General features: G+C 41.5%; 1 protein-coding gene across 1 annotated transcript in view; it reads left to right on the forward strand.

Moving 5' to 3' along the window:
* The window catches only part of LOC137630306 (dynein axonemal heavy chain 5-like), a 131,147-nt gene that overhangs the window by 20,981 nt on the left and 88,956 nt on the right, over positions 1-21,210 (forward strand). Inside the window, exons 4-7 of the mRNA XM_068361748.1 lie at positions 1-107; positions 398-524; positions 3,703-3,842; positions 13,955-14,147. The exon at positions 1-107 is cut by the window's left edge and continues 46 nt beyond it. Coding sequence (XP_068217849.1) covers positions 1-107; positions 398-524; positions 3,703-3,842; positions 13,955-14,147 — 567 coding nt within the window. The remainder of the gene's footprint in view (positions 108-397; positions 525-3,702; positions 3,843-13,954; positions 14,148-21,210) is intronic.

The following is a 21,210-nucleotide window of genomic DNA, read 5'->3' on the forward strand; positions in this document are numbered from 1 at the left end:
TGATATGGTTCTACCAAGAGTGTGAGGAGCCACCGGACGAAAGTTCTGAGGAAGGAGAAGCGGAAGGAGAAGGAGAAGGAGAAGAGGAACAGGCATCTGGGGGAAAGGTGATTCCTAAGTATTTAAGAAACTTTAAAATATAAAAGAATTAAGTTGAGTTGTAAATTTTTCTCACCTGGGTTGGTTGATATGAGTAGATTTTTCTGATTTTGGTATTGTAACTTTTATATTCCCACCTTCATTTACTTCCCAATGTTTATATGACCAAATCTTTTAAGGATATTTCTTTCATTCCTTCGTTTTGAATATCTAATGTCTTATAATATTTTAAATGTGGTATTAAGATTAGTGGATTACCTATGTCTATTCACTAATTTATGTATTTCTATAAATGCAGAACCTGACCTCACCTCTCCTGCGCAAGCCATCCAATGCCATCTCAAGGCGCAGTTCCACTCTCAGTGGACCGACGGAAGGACATCCTTCTCGCAGGAATTCGGTTGCAACTGAACAAACTGAAGAGGGTTTGTATTTTGTCTCCTTCCTGGTACAACCTCCCCTTCTTTGGTCAATCGTCGTTGAGTTATTGTATCTGTCGATTAATTTTTGTTCTCTAGGGGCTAAATGATAACGCATACTACAATTTTTGTAATATTTTACTATTTATGTCACATGTGATTCGGGTTGATTGCTTAGGAGTCAGTCACTTCAATTTTCACACTTGTTCATGTTTTTAGATTAAGAGGATGTAAGCGAGTTTTATTTTACTAGTCTTTAAGTCATAACTATGTTTAATAAGTTCATGATAAATTTATAACTTAATAAGTTAGCAGCTAGTTTATGAAATAACAACTAATTAATATGGAAGAGGCTATTTAGCCGGTCCCGGTAAAATAGACAAACCTACTTTTAAGCTTATTTTGCCGGTCCCGGTAAAATAGTCAAACCTGCTTTTAAGCTTATTTTGCCGGTAAATATTATAAATAATGATGTCAATCCATTTGGGAGTTTTGGTCTTGAAGAGCTGAATCATCTGGCGGACCATTTTCCTCTTCACTAATAACTATGAAGGCTGCTATAATTTCCGTTTCACCAATGCCATCAACAGTAGTCCATGAGATAGTTCATTTGTCTTATGAGTAGCATCTGCAAGTATGAGCTCAGGAAACTGGGTGAAGATGTGCTGCATGGATGCATTTTGATTAAATATGCCAGCCAGTTGTTCTTATCTAATAGGTAATCTGTAGAAAGCCCTGGCTGGGATTTCAAGTAATCAGCAATCTGCTGTAATTTGCTCACTTCTGTGAAAGGTTTGGGCTTAGCAGCTGTGCCAATGCTGTGAATGTCCTTCATGAACAACGTTTTACCTGTGGCCTCAAGAGAATTGTTGGCATACCATCTTCCGGTTGACCTGAACTTTTAACATTTCAGCTGCTCTGTCTTTATCAGACTGGTCTAGACGTCTCTGTGCTAGCAATAAATTGTAGAGTTGCTTGGATACCTCATGATTGTTTTCACTAACATACTTTGTGATAACTAACCTCTGTCCATCGTCACTGGATCTTATATTCAGCTGGAATGGGCAGTCAGGCCTGAATGCAGATTGATGTGGTCTTTGGCCTTCAGATTTACTAATGTGCTTTCTACCACCATGTACACATGAATAATAAAGCTCATAGAACTTTATATCTGTATTGAAATAGCAATTCGGCATTCTCTTGGAAGCTGTAGCAATTGTTCTGCTGTCTCTTTTCCACAACTGTATATAGTTAGTGTATTGAAAACTTTTCAGTTTTTCCCCTAGTTAAGTATATGAACTAAAAGTATCTCCAACACTGAAATCCATGGGTGCTGCTATACTGAAGTTTTTAATGAAACTGAAATTCTGGGTTGTAAAGGTACAGAATTTACTAGTTGAATGTGATGAATTCTTGCCAAGAAATACTCAACTACTTTTGAAATATAATTGTAAGAAGAATTCTTGCCAAGTGCTATTTTGAAAACATTGCCTTATAGATAAGAGCCTTTTCAAGTTTATAAGTTAGAACTGTTCAACAACTAATTTTCGTATTTGATACATTTGCTCAATAACTACTTTTCAATATGTTTGTTATTAACTTGTTAGATAATTTTTTGCTTAGTTATTTTTTATACAATTGCCAATAACATTGCCAGGAACCTATAAAACAATAAAATATTCACATTTGTTTGAGACCGGCAAAATAAGCTTCAAAGCATGTTTGTCTATTTTACCGGACCGGCAAAATAAGCTTAAAAGTAGGTTTGTCTATTTTACCGGGACCGGTTAAATAGCCTATTCGAATTAATATCTATAGTCATAGAATTAAGTTTAAAAAAGATTTGCATTCAAATTCAAGTTCTTCTTTATTGTACCTCCTTTCTCTTGACTCAGAACCCTTTAGGATATGGGCTAGATTAGCTGCTTCGTCAAAATTGGATGTAGTTACCTTAGAAAAATCCCCCGAAAAAGCCTATTAATAGATAGCTATATGTCTATACTCAATTTTTTTTTTAATGAGGTGCATTTGCATTGACTTTCAGCGGTGCTCTTTTAGCTCGGAAAAGTTTCCTGCTATTTGATTGGTTAGAATGATCTTAGCTAACCAATCGGCTATCAGGAAACTTTTCCGAGCTAAGAGGGCACCCGTGCGAGTCGGTGTAAATCTGCCTCACTAAAAAGAATTGACTATAGCAGTATAATGCTAATGTTCTAACTTTAATATAATGAATTTTTCAAGGCCACTGAAGAGTTGCTGATTGAGCTTATTCTGAATAATATTTTTTTTTATTGGTATTATTATTTATTATTATTATTGTTGTTGTTGTTGTTGTTGTTGTATTATACTTGCCAAGCAACAGTGGCTTCCGTCTCTGATAAACAATGGTTGTGTCTACATTTGAGGAATGTCACATCATGAAGTGTACATATAAGCTGGGTTTTGGGCCGAGATACAGTATAGCCTATCCTTTGCGTCAGCCGGATCTATGAAACAACTTACCTGGTGCTACTCAGCCTAACAAAACTTATGGCTTGATCTGGATCTTTATTGTTGAAGGACCAATGCCTAGGCCTGGTCCATGTCTTGCACTGATAGTCCATTGCCTATTACTGTTAAGAGTAGGTGTTGATGAAATAAGTTGTGAATTTGGAATAAATATGTCCTTCCGAAATCTCCTGTCTTTGCTCACTTTTGTAGAACTTCTAAGATGATTATTATTATTATTATTATTATTATTATTATTATTATTATTATTATTATTATTATTATTATTATTGTTGTCTTTAGCTAAGCTGGAACCCTAGTTAGAAAAGTTGGAATCTATAAGCACAAGGGCTCCATCAGGAAAAAATAGCCCAGTGAGGAAAGGGAATTAAGGAAACAATAAACTCTGAAGAAGTAATGAACTGTTAATATGGAATGTTTCAAGAACAGAAACAATGAAATAGATAAATAAACTATAAAGAGAGACTTATATCAGTCTCTTCAACATAAAAACATTCACTACAAGTTTGAACTTTTGAAGTTCCACTGATTCAACTGACAGATTAGGAATATCATTCCACAATTTGGTCATAACTGGAATAAAACTTCTAGAAAAAAGAAAGGAAAATAGTGTATCAAGTAGTATAAGAGGTACATACATTGACCAATTGATTAATATTGTATCTATTAATTGCAGCTGAACCAGAGCCCGCCGGACCTTTCAAGAGAATGCGATTGTTCGTGGGCAATCCTAGAACAATTCCTCTCATCGGAATATGCATCTGTATGACTAGGACGACACCACAACGATCTGTAACAGAGGAAAATGTTCACAGGGTTAGTATTGGAAAAATGAAAGTCAATGTATAAGTATTTGATACATATTGCACTGTATGCATTTGCTGTTTATATAGTACAGTACATAGAATATATATATATATATATATATATATATATATATATATATATATATATATATATATATATATATATATATGTATATATGTATATATATATATATATATATATATATATATATATATATATATATATATATATATATATATATATATATATATATATATATAGTAGGGTCCCGAATTAAGCGTGTTCGAATTACACGATTCCCCTTTTCCACGATCGCTATTTTTCAAAAATAAATTTTCTGTATCCACGAGGCTGTTCAAAGTTCGCGAGTCAAGCACTACAAAATGTATCAAATCTATAGTCTTTTTAAGTATATTGGTAGCCCTAAATACGGTGATTTATAATAAATGTTACAAAACAATATTAACATTACATTTCATTAACATAATTTCATAATGAATAGCCTATTTAAGGATAAAATTCCACATCAACAATGAAATCAACTGTTAACTGTGCGAGTCCAGCTGACAAAATGTAAACAGAAATGTGGTTACGTTCTCGGCAATCTTTATCTTTCTCCAACCTTACGATAATTGTAATGGTAGTGTTAATGATGGTATATTAAAGCATTATTTTTGTTTAGTACAGTATATTTAAAAGCCTTATTTTTCCCTCTGGGCGTTCAAGGTTTTCACGAGTAGACTGGGTTCGTTTATCGGCAGTGAATAGCCTAAACTTCGGTAACGAGTCGTCAATATTTTGTCATATTTTAAACAGTAGGCTATACATTTGATTTGCAAACATTGGTTTTGTAGAGTAGACGGTAAAATAAAATCTAGAGAGAGAGAGAGAGAGAGAGAGAGAGAGAGAGAGAGAGAGAGAGAGAGAGAGATTTGATGGCAGAAATCTCTCTCTCTCTCTCTCTCTCTCTCTCTCTCTCTCTCTCTAGATTTTATTTTACCGTCTACTCTACAAAACCAATGTTTGCAAATCAAATGTATAGCCTACTGTTTAAAATATGACAAAATATTGACGACTCGTTACCGAAGTTTAGGCTATTCACTGCCGATAAACGATAACAAACCCTTTAATGCAAACTAACTGTATCCTTTGATATTCCTCTATATTTATCACGAATTCCTTCTATACCTCCTCAGACACTCTTATTTCAAATATCTAAATTATTCTTATCACAACTAACACCATCTAGTCATTTTCATTCCATTATATCTATTATTCCTCTGGATCTTATTCCCTTTCCTTATTCTGTTTATTCTATGGGATTCGTTTTTCCCTTTACCGTCTTTCAGAATCTATTTTTAGCCACTGGCAACCAAATCCCCCCTTCCCCCGTCTCCTACCGTCTCCCCTGCGAGTCCACCCTGCGAGTCCACCCAGCCTATCTAATCACTCCCCCCACCTTCATCCTCCCCTGTTCTAGGTCTGTAACCTTCTGCGTCATAATCTCTCTCTCTCTCTCTCTCTCTCTCTCTCTCTCTCTCTCTCTCTCTCTCGTTATACAATACTTACAAATAGATGAAGAAACCAAAATCGGTTTTCTTGAAGTTTCAATTAAATACAAAACGAAAAAATTATACCGTGTATACATCCATTTCAATCATAGCTTAAAATACGGTAACCGATTTCGTCAGCAAACCACTATTTTTTAGGAAACACCATTCTATTCCAGAAAATTTTTACTCTTTAAATGTCAATTGCGCTATAATAAAACATGTACTTATGTTGTAAAATTTCGGGTGTGTTTTAAAAATCGAGTATTGCTAACTTATTTTTGTTTTACTTTTGGCTGTGATCACATCAGCTGATGTCTAGCTTCCGCGCGAATACAATAACAAAGAATTGTTTACACCATTTCTTAACTTATTCAAACCATCTATACAGTTAATATTACATAAACACCAATGTGTTATAACCTATCATATTTATTGTTTAGTACTTTAAAACCATCCCTCTCTCTCTCTCTCTCTCTCTCTCTCTCTCTCTCTCTCTCTCTCTCTCTCTCTCTCTCTCTCTCATCGAACGTTATAGCGGTAACCTAATTGTTCGGTGACTTTAAAAATAGGCCTAGTACTTTCTTCTTTACCTTTTTTGCATATGGATCCATAATTGAGGTGGGTACAAGTTGACTTATAACTGAAGTTAGGAAAAGTATTTTGGATATGGAAAGGACAATTATCTTTCGTAACAGTTTAGAATTATCGTAAGTTATCACTCTGTCATTAGCGGCAGTTTGCTATTGTGGATTAAACGCATAAGGACAAAAAAATTTCCAGCTTTGCTACGAATTTAGGAATTTATATGGATACGGTAAGTAAAATATTTGTAATAACATAATGTTTACTAAATGTTTGTAACATCATTAGTTATGACTTAGATCATGTGTGTTTAATGCATTTGTTTGTTTATTATGATCGAAGATGGAGCGTAAACAAATGGAAGGTTTCCGTTTCAGGCGGCATCATAAAGAAAAACATTTCATAAATGGCATTCATTTCATTTATTTGAAAGTTCTAATAAAAAATAATTAGAACATTGGTAATAACAAATTCAACATGATAATCTATACTTGGTAAAATTGCTGTCAATTCAAAAACACAGATGTATAAATGCGTCTGTTTCTTCGTTGTGATCAGAGTTAAACGTAAACAAAACATTGGTTGTCGTTTTCTATTCTGCTTTTTAGCGTGTTTAGGAAACGCATGATATAAAATCGCCTTTATTTTGATAATTCTGGATTTTCAATCATACAACAAGCTAGTCTATAGAGTGATGGTTTTGCTATTCACCAGTTGTATTATACAATAGATATGACAAACATTAAAATTTGTCTGTATTTTGGGTTGTGTTGTAACGGGAAATATATGGTGTTTACACCTATCCTGGTTATAATTTTAACCATTTTTCAAGTTACTAGAACTTTAAAGTATATTAAATGTTTTATTTATTTACAAAAACAATTTGATATTATAAAGAAATACAGTATAGTACCAAGAAAGTATTGGAAATGGGTAGTAAACACATTTGAATAGGCAAATTGCTGGTTGCCATGGCCACAATGGAATTATTTCTGTTAGTTGTGTGTTTCGAAATTCGCGAATTTCCATTTACACGAGGTCATTAATCGACCAAATTCTCGCATAATTCGGGACCCTACTGTATATATATATATATATATATATATATATATATATATATATATATATATATATATATATATATATATATATATATATATATATATATATATATATATATATATATATATATATATATATCAAGATAAATAGAAGAAAGACAAAGATAATGAGAACAGAATATGCAATGGAAGATGAAATATCATTGGAGGGAGAAAGGATTAATGAGGTTGAATCATTTAAATGTTTAGAAATTGATTTCTAATACAGGATCTTAATGGAAGATTGAAAAAAAAAACAAATCAGGCAATTGCTAGGTTGAGTAAAATTTGGAAATCAAATAGCTTGAAATTACATATAAAAATTGGGTTAGATACCATATTATTGAGATCATCAGTGTTACTGTATGGACATGAATCGTGGTATGAAAATGAAACAATATCCAACAGATTTTGTAGATTTGAGAACAAAGCCCTCAGAAGAATATTTGATGTTAAATGGCAGGACAGGATTAAAAATGAAACTGAGAGATTACTCGAGTGCTGTACGTGGATGAGATCATGGTGGGGGGTAGATGGAGATGGTTTGGGTATGCTCTTTACACTCTCCAAGAGAGATTAGTTCACCAAACTTTCAACTGGGTTCCACAAGGCATTAGAAGAGTTGGAAGACCCAGGCCTACGTGGCTGAGGACTATGAAGCGTGAAGTGGGAGATGATGAATGGATAAGTATTTATTTAAAAGCTCAAGATAGAGATTACTCGTAAAATCTAAGTGAGGCCCTTTGTGTCAATAGGCATAGAAGGAGATAATGATGATTTATATATACTATATATATACATATACAAGCACACACTGCTTGTATGCAAGTTCATGATTTAGTACCCCTACTTTTGCTGAGATTATGTACTTTCGTTACTGAAAAAAAAGTAAATTTCATTAGATATCATAGTTCAAGTGAACTACACTGTCCATTTCTATGGTTTCAGAAGTGAACTTCATTCCTGAAGCCCATATTTCTAAAGAATATAATTCATCTTTTATTTCAGGAACACATTAAAGATAAATATCACTAAGAATATATGTTCCGACACTGTACAAACCTTACGCTATTTGTAAAAGATTATCTTTTGGCAAAGCTGGAAGACTAGCCATTAAGACTTTTAAGCAACTACCCAAACCACTAGTTTGTAGGGGGGATGAGGGCTAGTGGCAGTTGCCAGCTACCCCTCTCACTCACACACCAGTGAAACTGAGTCACTTTTTCCATTTGGCTTAAGGACAACGGATGTCCACTCTCTGCTCTCAAACAACTTTGCCATTATATTCAGATTCTATTTAGGTGTGTGTATTCCTTCTTTTGGATCCTCATGCTGACTTGTCCAGGACCTGAAGACCGCTATTGCATTACCATGTCCTCAATTGTGACCGACCCCTATTTGTTGTGTCTGACCTACAGGGGATGTCGTTGTGACCATGGCAATACCTGTGAGGAGTGTAGAGAAGGGTCTGCCTTCCAATAGTAGAGATTTGGGTGCCAGGAGAAGTAGTAGTCCAGGAGGGATTCTTTGCCTTCGTGGTCTTCCTCATGGGCAAAGAAACCTCTGACATCTCTGACTCCCCCCCTGTCTCTCCCCGAAGCTTTGCCTTCAGGGACCATAGTCCTCTATGCACGCCTAGACATTCGTCCTCGCCCTCCGTCAGACAGTGCTCTAATTCCCGAGACTGGTGATCTTCTTGCCATTCTCCTGTTCATGATCGTGGCTCTTTTTTTGATCGCCTCTTGCCAGCTCGTGCTCATCACTGAACATCTCTTGATCGTCACTCACCAGCTCGTGATTGTCGTTCGCCTGCTCATGATCATCACTCACCTACTGGATGCTCTACCTTTGTCCTCTGTTCTCCTGTTTGTGATCACTCATCACCTAGTGATTGCCATTCTCAAGCATGCTTCTCACTCATCCCCAGCTGACTAATCGCCAACGCGTCACTCTCCAACACGTCACTTGCCAACGTGTTGCTCACCAGGCGTTGCTCGCCAAAGCGTTGCTCTCCTGCACGTCACTCGCTAACGCGTCGCTTGCCAACACGTCACTCGTGCTCATTGATGCTCTTTGCTCCCCCACTTACCATTCACTTGATCATCAATCTCCAGCTCGGGATCGTCATTCTCTAGCCCCTCGGAGATCTCCAAAAACGTACCTTGTCTTCTCCACCGCACTCGCATCTCTCGTGTGCGATTACCCTCTCCCACACGTGAAATTCAAGTCCTCGCTTACGATTTCCGTTTTTTTGCTCGCAATGCATGTGCTCCCGCGAGCAATCAAGGTCCGGTACCCCAACAACCCAGCCGAGAGGTAGCAGCAGTAGTGGAGCAGCCTACACCTTGTCAGGCTTTGCCAGAAAGAGGCGGACTGCCTATTCCCTAACCTGAAGGGTTCAGAGAACCACTAAATGAGTTGGCTGGTGTTCCCATCTCTCCAGATCACTCCGGGAAGATCACCCAGGAAGGCAGTCAGAATATGCTTTCTGGCAAGTTCTAGCCTGCAGGAGGTGCATCAATTGGCTGGCTAACCCTGAGAGGAAGGTAAGGACACAGTCGAGGACCATGTATACGGTAACCAATGACCACTTAATCGAGAGACTTTCTGGGCTCTTAGCCTTGTTTTTGGTGTCTGAGGTCCTAAACAAGGAAAAGGTGGTGAGGTATGCCATGCAGGCTACTTTGTGGCTTGATCTGTGGTTGGAATCAGTGGGCCACCTTTATAGAACCAAGGATTGGTCCAAGGAATCTACAAGGAGGTCCGTGGAAACCTTTCTCTTGTCTGGCACATGTACCTTGTAATTCCTCGCCCACCAGGTTGTCAACCTATGAGTGAATGCAGTTCTTAAGAGGCAGGATGCAGTGATTGAAAGGTTCCACAGTCTGGTCCCAAGACTGAAATCACTAGGCTCAGAAATTCTACCCTTGACAGCTCAGTGCTGTTTAAGCTGAAACAGGTCGAGAGGGTGGCTAAGTGAAGGAGGCAGTCCACCAAGGCTCCCATTCTCCACAGGGCCTTAATATCCAGGTCATACGGTAAGGCTCTTTCACCTACCAGGATACAGCTGCAATCCAAGGTCCTCTAAGGTGTGGGAGAACCCTTATTCTGCCAAAGATCCAAAGGACTCCAAACTATCCAGAGGAGGTAAGGGTGGTAAGAGAAGTGGCTCCCACTACCTCCCCACCGGTGGAGGGATGCCTGCAACGCTGCTGGCAGAGGTTGGCTGCAGCACGAGAATGATCCTTGGACAGTTTCCGTGATTTTCTCAGGGTATCGAGTCTTGTTCATTCAATCTCTCCCTTCACTAACTTGGGATCCATTTCCATTGAGATCCTATGCAAAGGGATCCACAAAGGAGCTGGCTCGGCAAAGTCCAGACCATGTTGGAGAAGGCTGCTCACCAAGAGGTACTCAACGGCTCCCCAGGCTTCTACAGTCGACTGTTTCTTGTGAAAAAGGTGTCTAGAGGCTCTGGACATGTTTATTCTTCAGACTTCGTTTAGGATGGAGAATGCAGACTCGGTCATACAAGCGGTAAGATCACAGGACTCCATGTGCACTCTGGATCTCAAGGATGCATTCTTCCAAAACCCAGTCTATCTATGATCAAGGAAGTATCTTCCAATCATACAAGAGAACATGCAGTACCAATTCAAGGAGCTTTGCTTCAGTCTTTCCACAGCACCCCAGGTCTTTACAAGATTATTTTCCCTTGTGTCATTTTGGGCTCGCAGGATTGGCATTCGTCTCCTAAGGCACCTTGATGGCTGGCTGATACTGGCAGACTTGGTGGCGACCGTTCTTCAATACAGAGACAGACTGCTCAAGTTTTATCAGGATCTGGAGATTGTGATAAACCTTGAGAGGTCATCCCTGCTCCTCTCTCTCAAAGACTGGTATGATTATAGACACCAACTTACAGAAAGTTTTTCCATCAGACAACAGAGTACACAGGCTGAAGGAGGTAGCAAGCCCATTCCTCAGACAAAAAAAGCTTCCAGCCCAGAAGTGGTTGTATCTCCTAGGTCACCTAGCATCCCTGGTCTGTCTAGTGCCCAATGTGGGCCTCAGAATTTTATCTCTTCAGTGGCAGCTGAAATCCAGGTGGAACCAACACACCGTCTACCCAGATCATAGGAGGTGAGTGAGAGACGAGAACCTCCTCAGAGAAACAGAGCTTCTACTCCCTCCCCTAGAATTGATGCTCTACACATATGCATCGTAAGAAGAGTGGGGGCTCATATGCTGTACCACCTCATAAATCTCTTAAGAGATGAGGTAGCGCATCCTTTTTAGCCCTTCAACAGTTCCAATAGTTCCTGGTGGGTCACACTGTGGTGTTGATGAGCGACAATACAACGGTAGTGGCTTACGTAAACAAACAAGGCGGCACCTTTTCGCAGACCGTATACCATTGAGAAGCAGAGATGTTAAAATGGACAGAAGAAAATTCGGTGTCCCTATAAGCTCGCTTAATTCCAGTCAAGAGGAATGTGCTCATGGACAATCTGAGCAGAGCTACTGAGATAGTGGGCTCTGAATGGTCTTTGAATCATCTGATAGCCAACAAAGTCCTGACTTTGTGGGGTTCCCAAACTGCTGATCTCTTTGTGATGTCCCTGAACTTCAGGCTCTTGCTCTACTGTTGCCCAGTCCCGGATCCTCAGGCTCTCTGGCAAGATGCATTCCAACAATGGTGGGACAACATCGATGTGTATACCTTTCCCCTGTTCTGTCTGTTGTGGAGGGTGCTCAACAAGACCAAAGCATACAACAACCTCTTTATGACGCTCATAACTTTGCTATGGCATGACGCAGAGTGGTTTTCGGAACTTCTGCTGAGAGACCTCCCTCCACGTCAAGATCTACTTAGACACCCACATGCAAACATCTTCCACAAGGCAGTGGCTTCCCTTTGACTTCACACCTGGAGACTATCCAGCATCTCCTCTCACAGCAGCTTTTCACAACAAGTTGTGAGGAGGATGTCCGGGTATCCACATAGATCTTCGGTATTATGTCTACCAGGCCAAGTGGACTGTCGTCTGTGGTTGGTGTCGTGGAAGGGGTATATCTCCCTTTGATGCCACTATTCCAGTAATAGTGAAGTTCCTTGCATACCTTCGGGAAGAAAAGCTTCTATCTGTTTTGCCGGTGAAAGGCTTCTGTTCAGCATTAAGCCTTGACTTTAGACTGAAAGGAGTTGATCTTTCCTCTTTGTTGGAATTCTCTCTCCTCATACTAAGTTATGAGGTCATCTGCCCCTGGTCGGAAGTTAGACCTCTTCCTTGGAACATGGTTTATGTCCTTCGATCTCTGAAGGGTGCTCCCTATGAACCATTACCCCAAGCAACAAATTGCCTCCTCACTTTGAAGACTGTGTTCCTTCTGGCGTTGGCTTCGGCTGAGAAAGTTAGTGAGATTCGTGGTTATCATACAATATCGCCCATTCAAGGTGATGTGGGGAAGTGACACTCAGCTTCGTCCCTGAGTTTATTGCCAAGTCTCAAAATCCAGGAGTAGCGGATCCTAGATTCAGGCCCTTTCAGATTGGAAGTCTTCGTTCTGTAACCGTTGGTCCAGATCAACTGTTACTTTGTCCAGGGAGGAGTTTGAGTTGTTACCTTAAATACACTGCAGCAGTTCGCTCCCTGAGTCTCAGCACTCTTCTTCAGTACAGGGAAGGTTAAGAGGAGGGTCACAAAGAACACCATCTCAGCTTGAATTTGCAAGGTTATGATTGACCATGCAGTGTATCCTTACCCTCCTCCTGCTCATCGGCCTAGAGTTCTTGACATCAGGAGCATAAGTACGTCCCTGGTATTTAAACGTAACTACTCTGTGGCGCAGGTATTACAAGCGGGTGTGTGGAAGAGTCGGATGACCTTCACTGCCCAATACCTGCAAGACGTGACCCACAGGAGAATGGAAATGTTCCCCATTGGTCCTGTGGTGGCTGTACAACAAGTGGTTTAGAATGCCTCAGGCTCCTTGATGGACAAGTAGCAGAGGGTTGAGGGTATAGGTTACTCGGGATTACTCTGGGATGAATGTGTAAGAATGACTGGCTCTTTCTTTCTTTCATCTTACCCTCTCTTGGAGAACAGCACCATGGGTCCTCTGCACACTGGCCTTATCTGTAGGTAATAACCTTTTTCTTTGTGTAACCTAGTATAAATTTAATACTTATCTAAGTCCCCAAAATTCCCCATGAGGTGGGAAACGTCTATATTTGATATCAACATTCCTGTTTAGCTTGGAATATTCTTACCTAGACAAGACAGTCGCATTGAAAGTTTTTCACAAGCACACAGGTTCCTCAGGCCGCTATTCGTGCATTGCACAATGTTTCTAGAGAGGTGTCAGGGTTTTTCTCAGTTACATGCTAAGCCAGTTGTCAGACTTCCACCCTCCTATTGGGTGAGTCATCCTTAATAAATAGCGTAAGGTTTGTTGTGTTGAAATAAATGACAAATTTAAAAGTAATTTGTATTTTTCCTAACATTATAAACCTTTAGCTATTTATACAGATTGTCCCACCATCACCTGTCCCCTATAAGTCCTGCCTGGAATAAAAAAGTGACTCGATTTGGCTGGTGTGGGAGTGAGAAAGGTAGCTGGCCACCTTGCTTAAAAGACTTAATCGCTAGTCTTCCAGCTTCGCTGAAAGATAATCCTTAATAACTTGCTACAGGTTTGCATTGTTAGGAAAAGTACAAATTACTTTAAATTTATCATCTTAATCTAGAAAGTGAACCCCGTTGAGGATTACAATATTAATAGCGATTAACTTCATTGTACTGTATATTCTCTTAACCCAGGAAGTGAACTTCATTGGGCATGATATTTCAGGTGAATGTCATTCAACATTCTCTTATTCTAGGAAGTGAACTTCATGCTGGTGAAGGCTGGAGATGACCCTGCAGTTGTCCTCAGGTCTGTCCAGAGGCTGCTCAGCAAGATATATGTCCCAGCTGTTCGAGTCAATCCTTCTGATATGGACGATTCGCCTGGAGGAGTTAGTGCTAGAGATCATCTCCTGGCAGGACTGAGGTCTTTTGCATCCTGCCTCAAAGGTAAAAACTCGAAACATCCAGTAAAGAATATAATTATTTGGAGATTAATAAGATAGGGTCACTATCTTTACATGTTAATTACAATTGAAACAAAATATGGATTTCCCTTGATTGTTGTATATAATAATAATACTTATTTTTATAATCAGGCTTATGTGTATGAAATAGGATCTTACTGGGGTTGAGGAAAAAGATAAATAAAAAATCAGAAGACAGAAGAGTGGGCTGATCACTCTGATTTTATTTTATGGGCAGTCTAGACTCTTTTCTTTATGCTTTAAAAAACTTTTTCAAACATGTTGACCTTTGTTCCTCTATATATACAAACATTCTGTTCTTTAAAATTGGTCTCACTTTAGTCTTCTGAAGAATATTAAAATTGGACATGTGATGGAGTTGGGAAGAGCCATACAACTTTGTCTGCATTATGTTCAAGGAAGTATACTTAAAGGTTCTTCAACACATTTTGGTCTTGGCCCTCTGGTTGCCACTCAATTAGTTTTGTAGCCAGCCCACCTCCCATTCAGGACAGAAGCATCTTGCCTATGGCAACATGTGTGATGTAAGTTTGTGTGAAAAGTAGAATGACTGGCTCTTCTGCATTTTCTTTCTTCCCCTTACTTGGGGATGAAGCAGTCGGACCATTACATACAAGATTGGACATTGAAGTTGGTAAGTTATATTTCTGAGCATCATATAGGGAGAGGATGGTGGAATGAATACAGACCTATTGGGCATCATGCACCAGGTACATGTATTTCATTCCAGACTGTCTCTCTTCTGGTGAGGAAGATTCCTCCCTTGACTGAGTGCCAGGTACCTAACCAAATACTGGCTAGGCCTCATCAGCCTACTCCTCCATATGATGGGTTGATATGAGGCTGCTGGAATTATCATCTGTGCTCCCGTACAGGACCAAGAAGAATTGACATATTTCAGGAAACAAAAAGAACGAAACAGTTTGGATAGGGGACTTCCTCCTACCAATAATTGGGTATTTTAAAGGCTGAAAGGTTTGTATATGCATAGGAACAAATTAATTTTAAAAGTATTGTGTATTTTTCCTTGCTATACAAACATTAGTAGTGAAGATTCTTTGACACGTGAGTGGGTTTAGCTACTCGCTCACACTCCCCACCTTTCGTTAACTACCTCATTAATGATTTTAATTGCTGTTCCAGCTCTGCTGAAGATATTCCCTATTTTAAAGGACATTCTGTACTTATAATCTCCCCGCTCTACCTCATTAATGAATTTAATGGCCATTCTTGCTCTGCGAAGATATTCCCTATTTTAATGGACTTTCCTTACTTATAATTCTCTCTCTCTCTCTCTCTCTCTCTCTCTCTCTCTCTCTCTCTCTCTCTCTCTCTCTCTCTCTCTCTCTCTCTCTCTCTCTCTCTCTCGGAAGAATTAACTACCCTCCCTAAACCAGCTATCAAATATGAAGGGCCGCAACCATTAAGTAGAATTACATTTACGATGGATGATGTCAAAAATAAAGTAAAATGACTCTGTAAGTCTAAGGCACCAGGTCCAGATGATATTCATCCAAGAGAGATTGTAGAACTAGAAGAAGAGATAACCCCATACTTACAAACATTCCAAAAGACAGCCAATGAAAGAAAGGCACCACAAGGATGGAAACTAGGCAATGTTCCTCCTTCTACAGGAAGGGACCAAAAGAAGAACATGGCAACTACAGACCTCTGTCTAACTTCAGTGCCTTGCAAAACTTTTTAATCAATTTTTGTAGATTCAATATTAGAACACATAGAGAAAAACAGTCTTCTGATAGACAGCCATCATGAATTTAGACAAAAGAGATCATGTGTGACAAATCTTTTGGCATTTTTCCACATGTTTAGCATTTATGACAAAAGCAGGGCAATAGACATCGTATACCTAAACTTTTGAAAGGCTTTTGACAAAGTTCCTCATAAATGATTAATGGTAAAAATTAGAGCACTAGGCATTACTAACGAGCCAGCTGACTGGATCGAAGATTGGCTAACAAACAGAAAACAGAGAGTTGTAATCAATGGAAAAACTCCAGAGTGGGCAACCATTACAAGCGGACTACCTCAAGGATCTATCCTTGGTCCTTTGCTTTTTCTGTTCTACATTAATGACGTAGATTTAGGGTTAACTAATAGAACAGCCAAATTTGCTGACGATACTGAATTTTAATGCTGCAAATTCAGATGTAGAAACCTTAAGAGAGGATCTAATGAAGCTAGGAGAATAGTCCAGAAAATGGTAAATGCCTTTCAACTGTGGGAAATGCAAAGTCATGTATATAAGTTATAGTAACCCACAATCAGATTACTCACTGTTAAGTAATGAAATAGAAAGTGTGGACTAGGAGGAAGACCTTGGTATTATTATCAGCAAGGATTTGAAGTTCACCAATCAGAGCATAAAAGTTGAAAAGAAAGCACAAAAAGTAATAGGGTACTGGACCAACCGTGTGTCACACGATCGTACATAAATTATTTTGTATATATTATGCTTGTATCTGCGCTCTTCCCTCGCACTAAAAAGAACCTGAATAATCATGTCTCCGGTTTTCCTCTGTAACATTGTCTGTCTCTCGAACATGTTAAGTCCTGTTGCCTGAGGTTTTGTATATAAAGGAGAGTGTTCTTTAATAAACTCACTCAGTTGATTGTATCCTGCCTTTGAGTCATAAACTTGCTCTCGGCCGTCACATTGGTGACCCCGGAAGTCGAATCGCTCCCACCGCCTTCCACCCCCACCCCCCTCGTCCCTCCATCGTTGGTATTATGACGGACTCTACAGAAGTTGGCGCTGCGGCCGCCGCATTGAAACTTTCACCGTTCGCCAGCGGAGAGGCGTTTGCTTGGTTTCAGCGCGCAGAAGTCCAGTTTCGCATCAATGGCGTGACTCGCTCAACCACCAAAGCAGATTATGTTCTCGCGGCGATACCCGAGGACACCTTCCCAGAAATATCCGACTGGCTTTGTGAACAAGGAGACACCTCAATAGCGTATGACGCCCTCAAAACATACCTTCTGCAGCAGTACTCTCCGTCGCCAGCCGCCCGTATAGCAAAGCTTTTTCAGCCCTCTCAACAACCGTTGGGGGACCAAAGGGCTTCGCTTGCCCTCAGGGAAATGACCAGTATCTCTCGCCTTCAACCTGCCGCAGACGGCTCTCCTCGTGAGGTGAACCTACTTCGTGCCCTTTGGATACGCCGGTTACCCGGACCTATACACGCTGCCATACCCGATGTCGATAGTTTACCCATAAAGGACCTGATGACCAAAGCCGACGCCCTTATGGACAGCCACTTCAAGACCTCCATCAAAGCCTCCACCCCTGACGAAGAGGATGCTATTCAACGTCAACCGAAACTGACATGAATCCCATAGGACATACACGCCTACCCGGTGACGTGCCGAAACGGTGACAAAGCCACCCACCACCCACCAATCGCTCGCGCCCCAATAAACGACTTCTACAGCTACTTACTACCTCCCATCCGCCGCAGTTTTGCTACTATCACTTCAGATTCGGGGCAACCGCGAAGAAATGTGCCGAGGATTGTCAGTGGCCAAAAAACGTGTAAGTAGGCCATCGCTCGTGGCGGTGGCCTCCCATGTTTCTAATCTTTTCTTTTTACATGATGCAGGAACGGGTGTGCGATTTTTGGTAGACACGGGTGCTTGTCGTTCTCTTTTGCCAAGGAAACTCTTCAAGACACGACGAAGTCTGTCTACATCTGCCGACGTCCGCTTGGCAGCTGCCAATGGATCTGTGATACCCACCTACGGTTACGAGAACCTCACATTATCGTTCGGAAACGGTAAATTCAATTGGAAGTTTCTCGTTGCTGACATCACAATGCCAATCCTCGGTGCGGATTTCCTCTCTCATTTCCACCTTCTAGTCGATGTCGCCCGCCGACGATTGGTCAACGCAGACTCGTATTTGTCGACACCTCTTCAACCCGCCCCCTCTAACCTCGCTCTCCACATCAGCGCACCCACGGATGACTACGTACACCTCCTCACGTCATACCCGGAGGTTTTCCGTCCAGAACTTCCCCAAACTCCCACGGTTCCTGCCAAGCACGGTATTTATCACCATATCAAGACGACGGGACCCCCAGTCTTCGCAAAATTCAGACGTCTGGCACTGGAACGATTGGCAGCCGCCAAACAGACGTTTGCCGAAATGGAGGAAATGGGCGTTTGCCAAAAGGCCTCCAGCCCATGGTCGTCACCCTTACACATCGTTCTGATGAAAGACGGCTCGCTCCGTCCTTGCGGGGATTACAGGCGCCTGAACATGCAAACAGAACCAGATCACTACCCCCTCCCAAACATTGCCGACGTGACCTCCTACCTGTACAGGTTTTCTCTATGCTCGATCTCCTGAATGGGTATCATCAGGTGCCTATGAACCCAGACGACATCCCCAAGACTGCCATCACCACTCCGTTTGGTACATACACCTTCAATTACTGTACTCCTGTTTTGGCCTTCGTAATGCCGGGGCCACGTTTCAACGTCTCATGGATGGCATCTTAGGGGATCTCCCTTTCTGTGTATTTTATGTGGACGACATACTTGTGTTCTCCTCCTCAAAAGAGGAACACCTCCGTCACCTGCGCATCGTGTTCGACTGCCTGCAACAAACCGGCCTTGTAGTCCGGTACGACAAGTGTACCTTTGGCGCCAACGAAGTGTCGTTCTTAGGGCACCGCATCACTCCTGAAGGAGTCCATCTCCTCCCTGAGAAGGTAGCAGCCATTCAGAACTTCCCCGCGCCCTCGACTGTCAAAGCTTTGCAGGAGTTCTTGGGCATGATCAACTATTATCACCGTTTTCTGCCAGCCATTACCGCCACTCTTGCTCCCCTCTACGCCTCCCTCAAGGGCAAGCCAAAGGACCTGAAGTGGGGTCCCCTTCAAGAAGCAGCCTTCTGCAATGCAAAGAAGGCCCTATCAACTGCTGCGGCTCTCACTTTTCCTATCCCACACGCCCCTCTCCTTCTCTCCACCGATGCCAGCGGCGTCGCTATTGGTGCAGTACTCGAGCAGGTGGTCAACGGCTCGACCTGCCCATTGGCCTTCTTCAGCAGGAAACTGTCCAAGGCAGAATCGGGCTATTCTACCTTCGATCGAGAATTGCTGGCGGTGCACTTGGCTGTCCGTCACTTTTGTCATTTCTTGGAAGGTACGCCCTTCGTCATTCGCACAGACCACATGCCTATGGTGCACGCCTTTACTCAACAGTCTGATGCCTGGTCCGCCCGGCAACGCCGAGATCTCTCCACCGTGGCTGAATACAATTGCACCCTTCAATACGTCCCTGGGAAAATGAATCCCGTTGCCGATGCCCTGTCAAGAAACACGTTGGCTGCCGTTCAACTGGGATTGGATTACAACGCCCTGGCTGAAGCCCAACGACAGGATCCAGAATATCAAGCATGTAGGACATCCTGCACGTCCCTCCGTTGGGAAGACTTCCCCCTCAACGACTCCAACACCACCCTCCTCTGTGATGTCAGTACTGGGAGACCACGACCTTGGATTCCTGCTCCCATGCGCCGACAGGTGTTTGATTTCATTCACGGCCTTTCACATCCCTCGTGCCGTTCTACTGCACAGCTGCTGAAGGCAAAGTTCATTTGGCACGGCATTTCTAAGGATGCTTAGAATTGGGTCCGCGCCTGTACTTCTTGCCAAACTTCCAAAGTACATCGACACACGGATTCAGGAGTGGGCACCTTTCCTCAACTTCAGCGTCATTTCGCACACATTCACGTCAACGTTGTAGGCCCCCTACCTACATCACAAGGACATCATTACCTGTTTACCGTCATCGACCGCTCCACCCATTGGCCTGAAGCCATTCCCATGGAAACTGCAACTTCTGCCTCATGTACATCTGCCTTACTCTCTGGATGGATTGCAAGATTTGGTATCCCTGAGTATATTACTTCTGACAGGGGAACCACTTTCACCTCTCAATTGTGGACATCATTAGCGAATCTCCTGGGCATCACCCTACATCAGACAACGGCCTACAACCCCGCTGCTAATGGAATGATTGATCGTTTTCATCGCACCCTCAAAGCAGCTTTGATGTCCCGCTGCAAGGATTCAAACTGGTTTACTCAGCTCCCCTGGGTCCTCCTGGGACTAAGGACCACTCATAAAGACGCCCTCGACGTCTCGGCAGTTGAAATGGTGTATGGCGACCCATTGGTCGTCCCTGCCGAATCTTTTCCTTCTAAAACCTCCTCCGATGATCTCCAGCGCATACGTCACGTCGCGGGAAAATTCACTACATGCCGCCAGACTTACAAGCCTCCAGCGAAGCATCACATACCAACAGACTTGCACTCTGCAACGCACGTCTTCCTGCGCAACGACACTACCAAGCCACCGCTAACGCCCCCTTACACGGGCCCTTTCCTTGTGATCCGACGCAGTCCGAAAGCATTCCTACTAAACATTCGTGGTAAAGAAGACTGGGTCTCCATTGATCGTCTAAAACCTGCTTATCTACTGCCAGATGATCCGCCTACAGTTCGCCGCTCTAGATCAGGGCGCCCTATTTAACATGTACAGTATGTCATTTTTAGGGGGGGAGTCATGTACCAACCGTGTGTCACACGATCGTACATAAATTATTTTGTATATATTATGCTTGTATCTGCGCTCTTCCCTCGCACTAAAAAGAACCTGAATAATCCTTTCTCCGGTTTTCCTCTGTAACATTGTCTGTCTTTCGAACATGTTATGTCCTTGAGGTTTTGTATATAAAGGAGAGTGTTCTTTAACCCTTTTACCCTCAGGCTCTTTGGAAATTTCCAACCCTTAACCCCCAAGGGGTTATTTTTTCCCCAGCATATTTTGCAGTATATTTTTTTTAAATTGCTCTAACAGCCTTAATTTTTGTCATAGAGAGGTCAGGTTGGTCTCATTCTCTTGGAAAATGCCTGAATTTCCTCAAAAAATTATCAATAATATGAAAAAATAAATTTTTATAGCATTTTTTTGCAAGGACGTACCGGTACGTCCATGGGG

Source organism: Palaemon carinicauda, chromosome 38, assembly GCF_036898095.1.
Source record: "Palaemon carinicauda isolate YSFRI2023 chromosome 38, ASM3689809v2, whole genome shotgun sequence".
NCBI classification, from domain to species: Eukaryota; Metazoa; Arthropoda; class Malacostraca; order Decapoda; family Palaemonidae; genus Palaemon; species Palaemon carinicauda.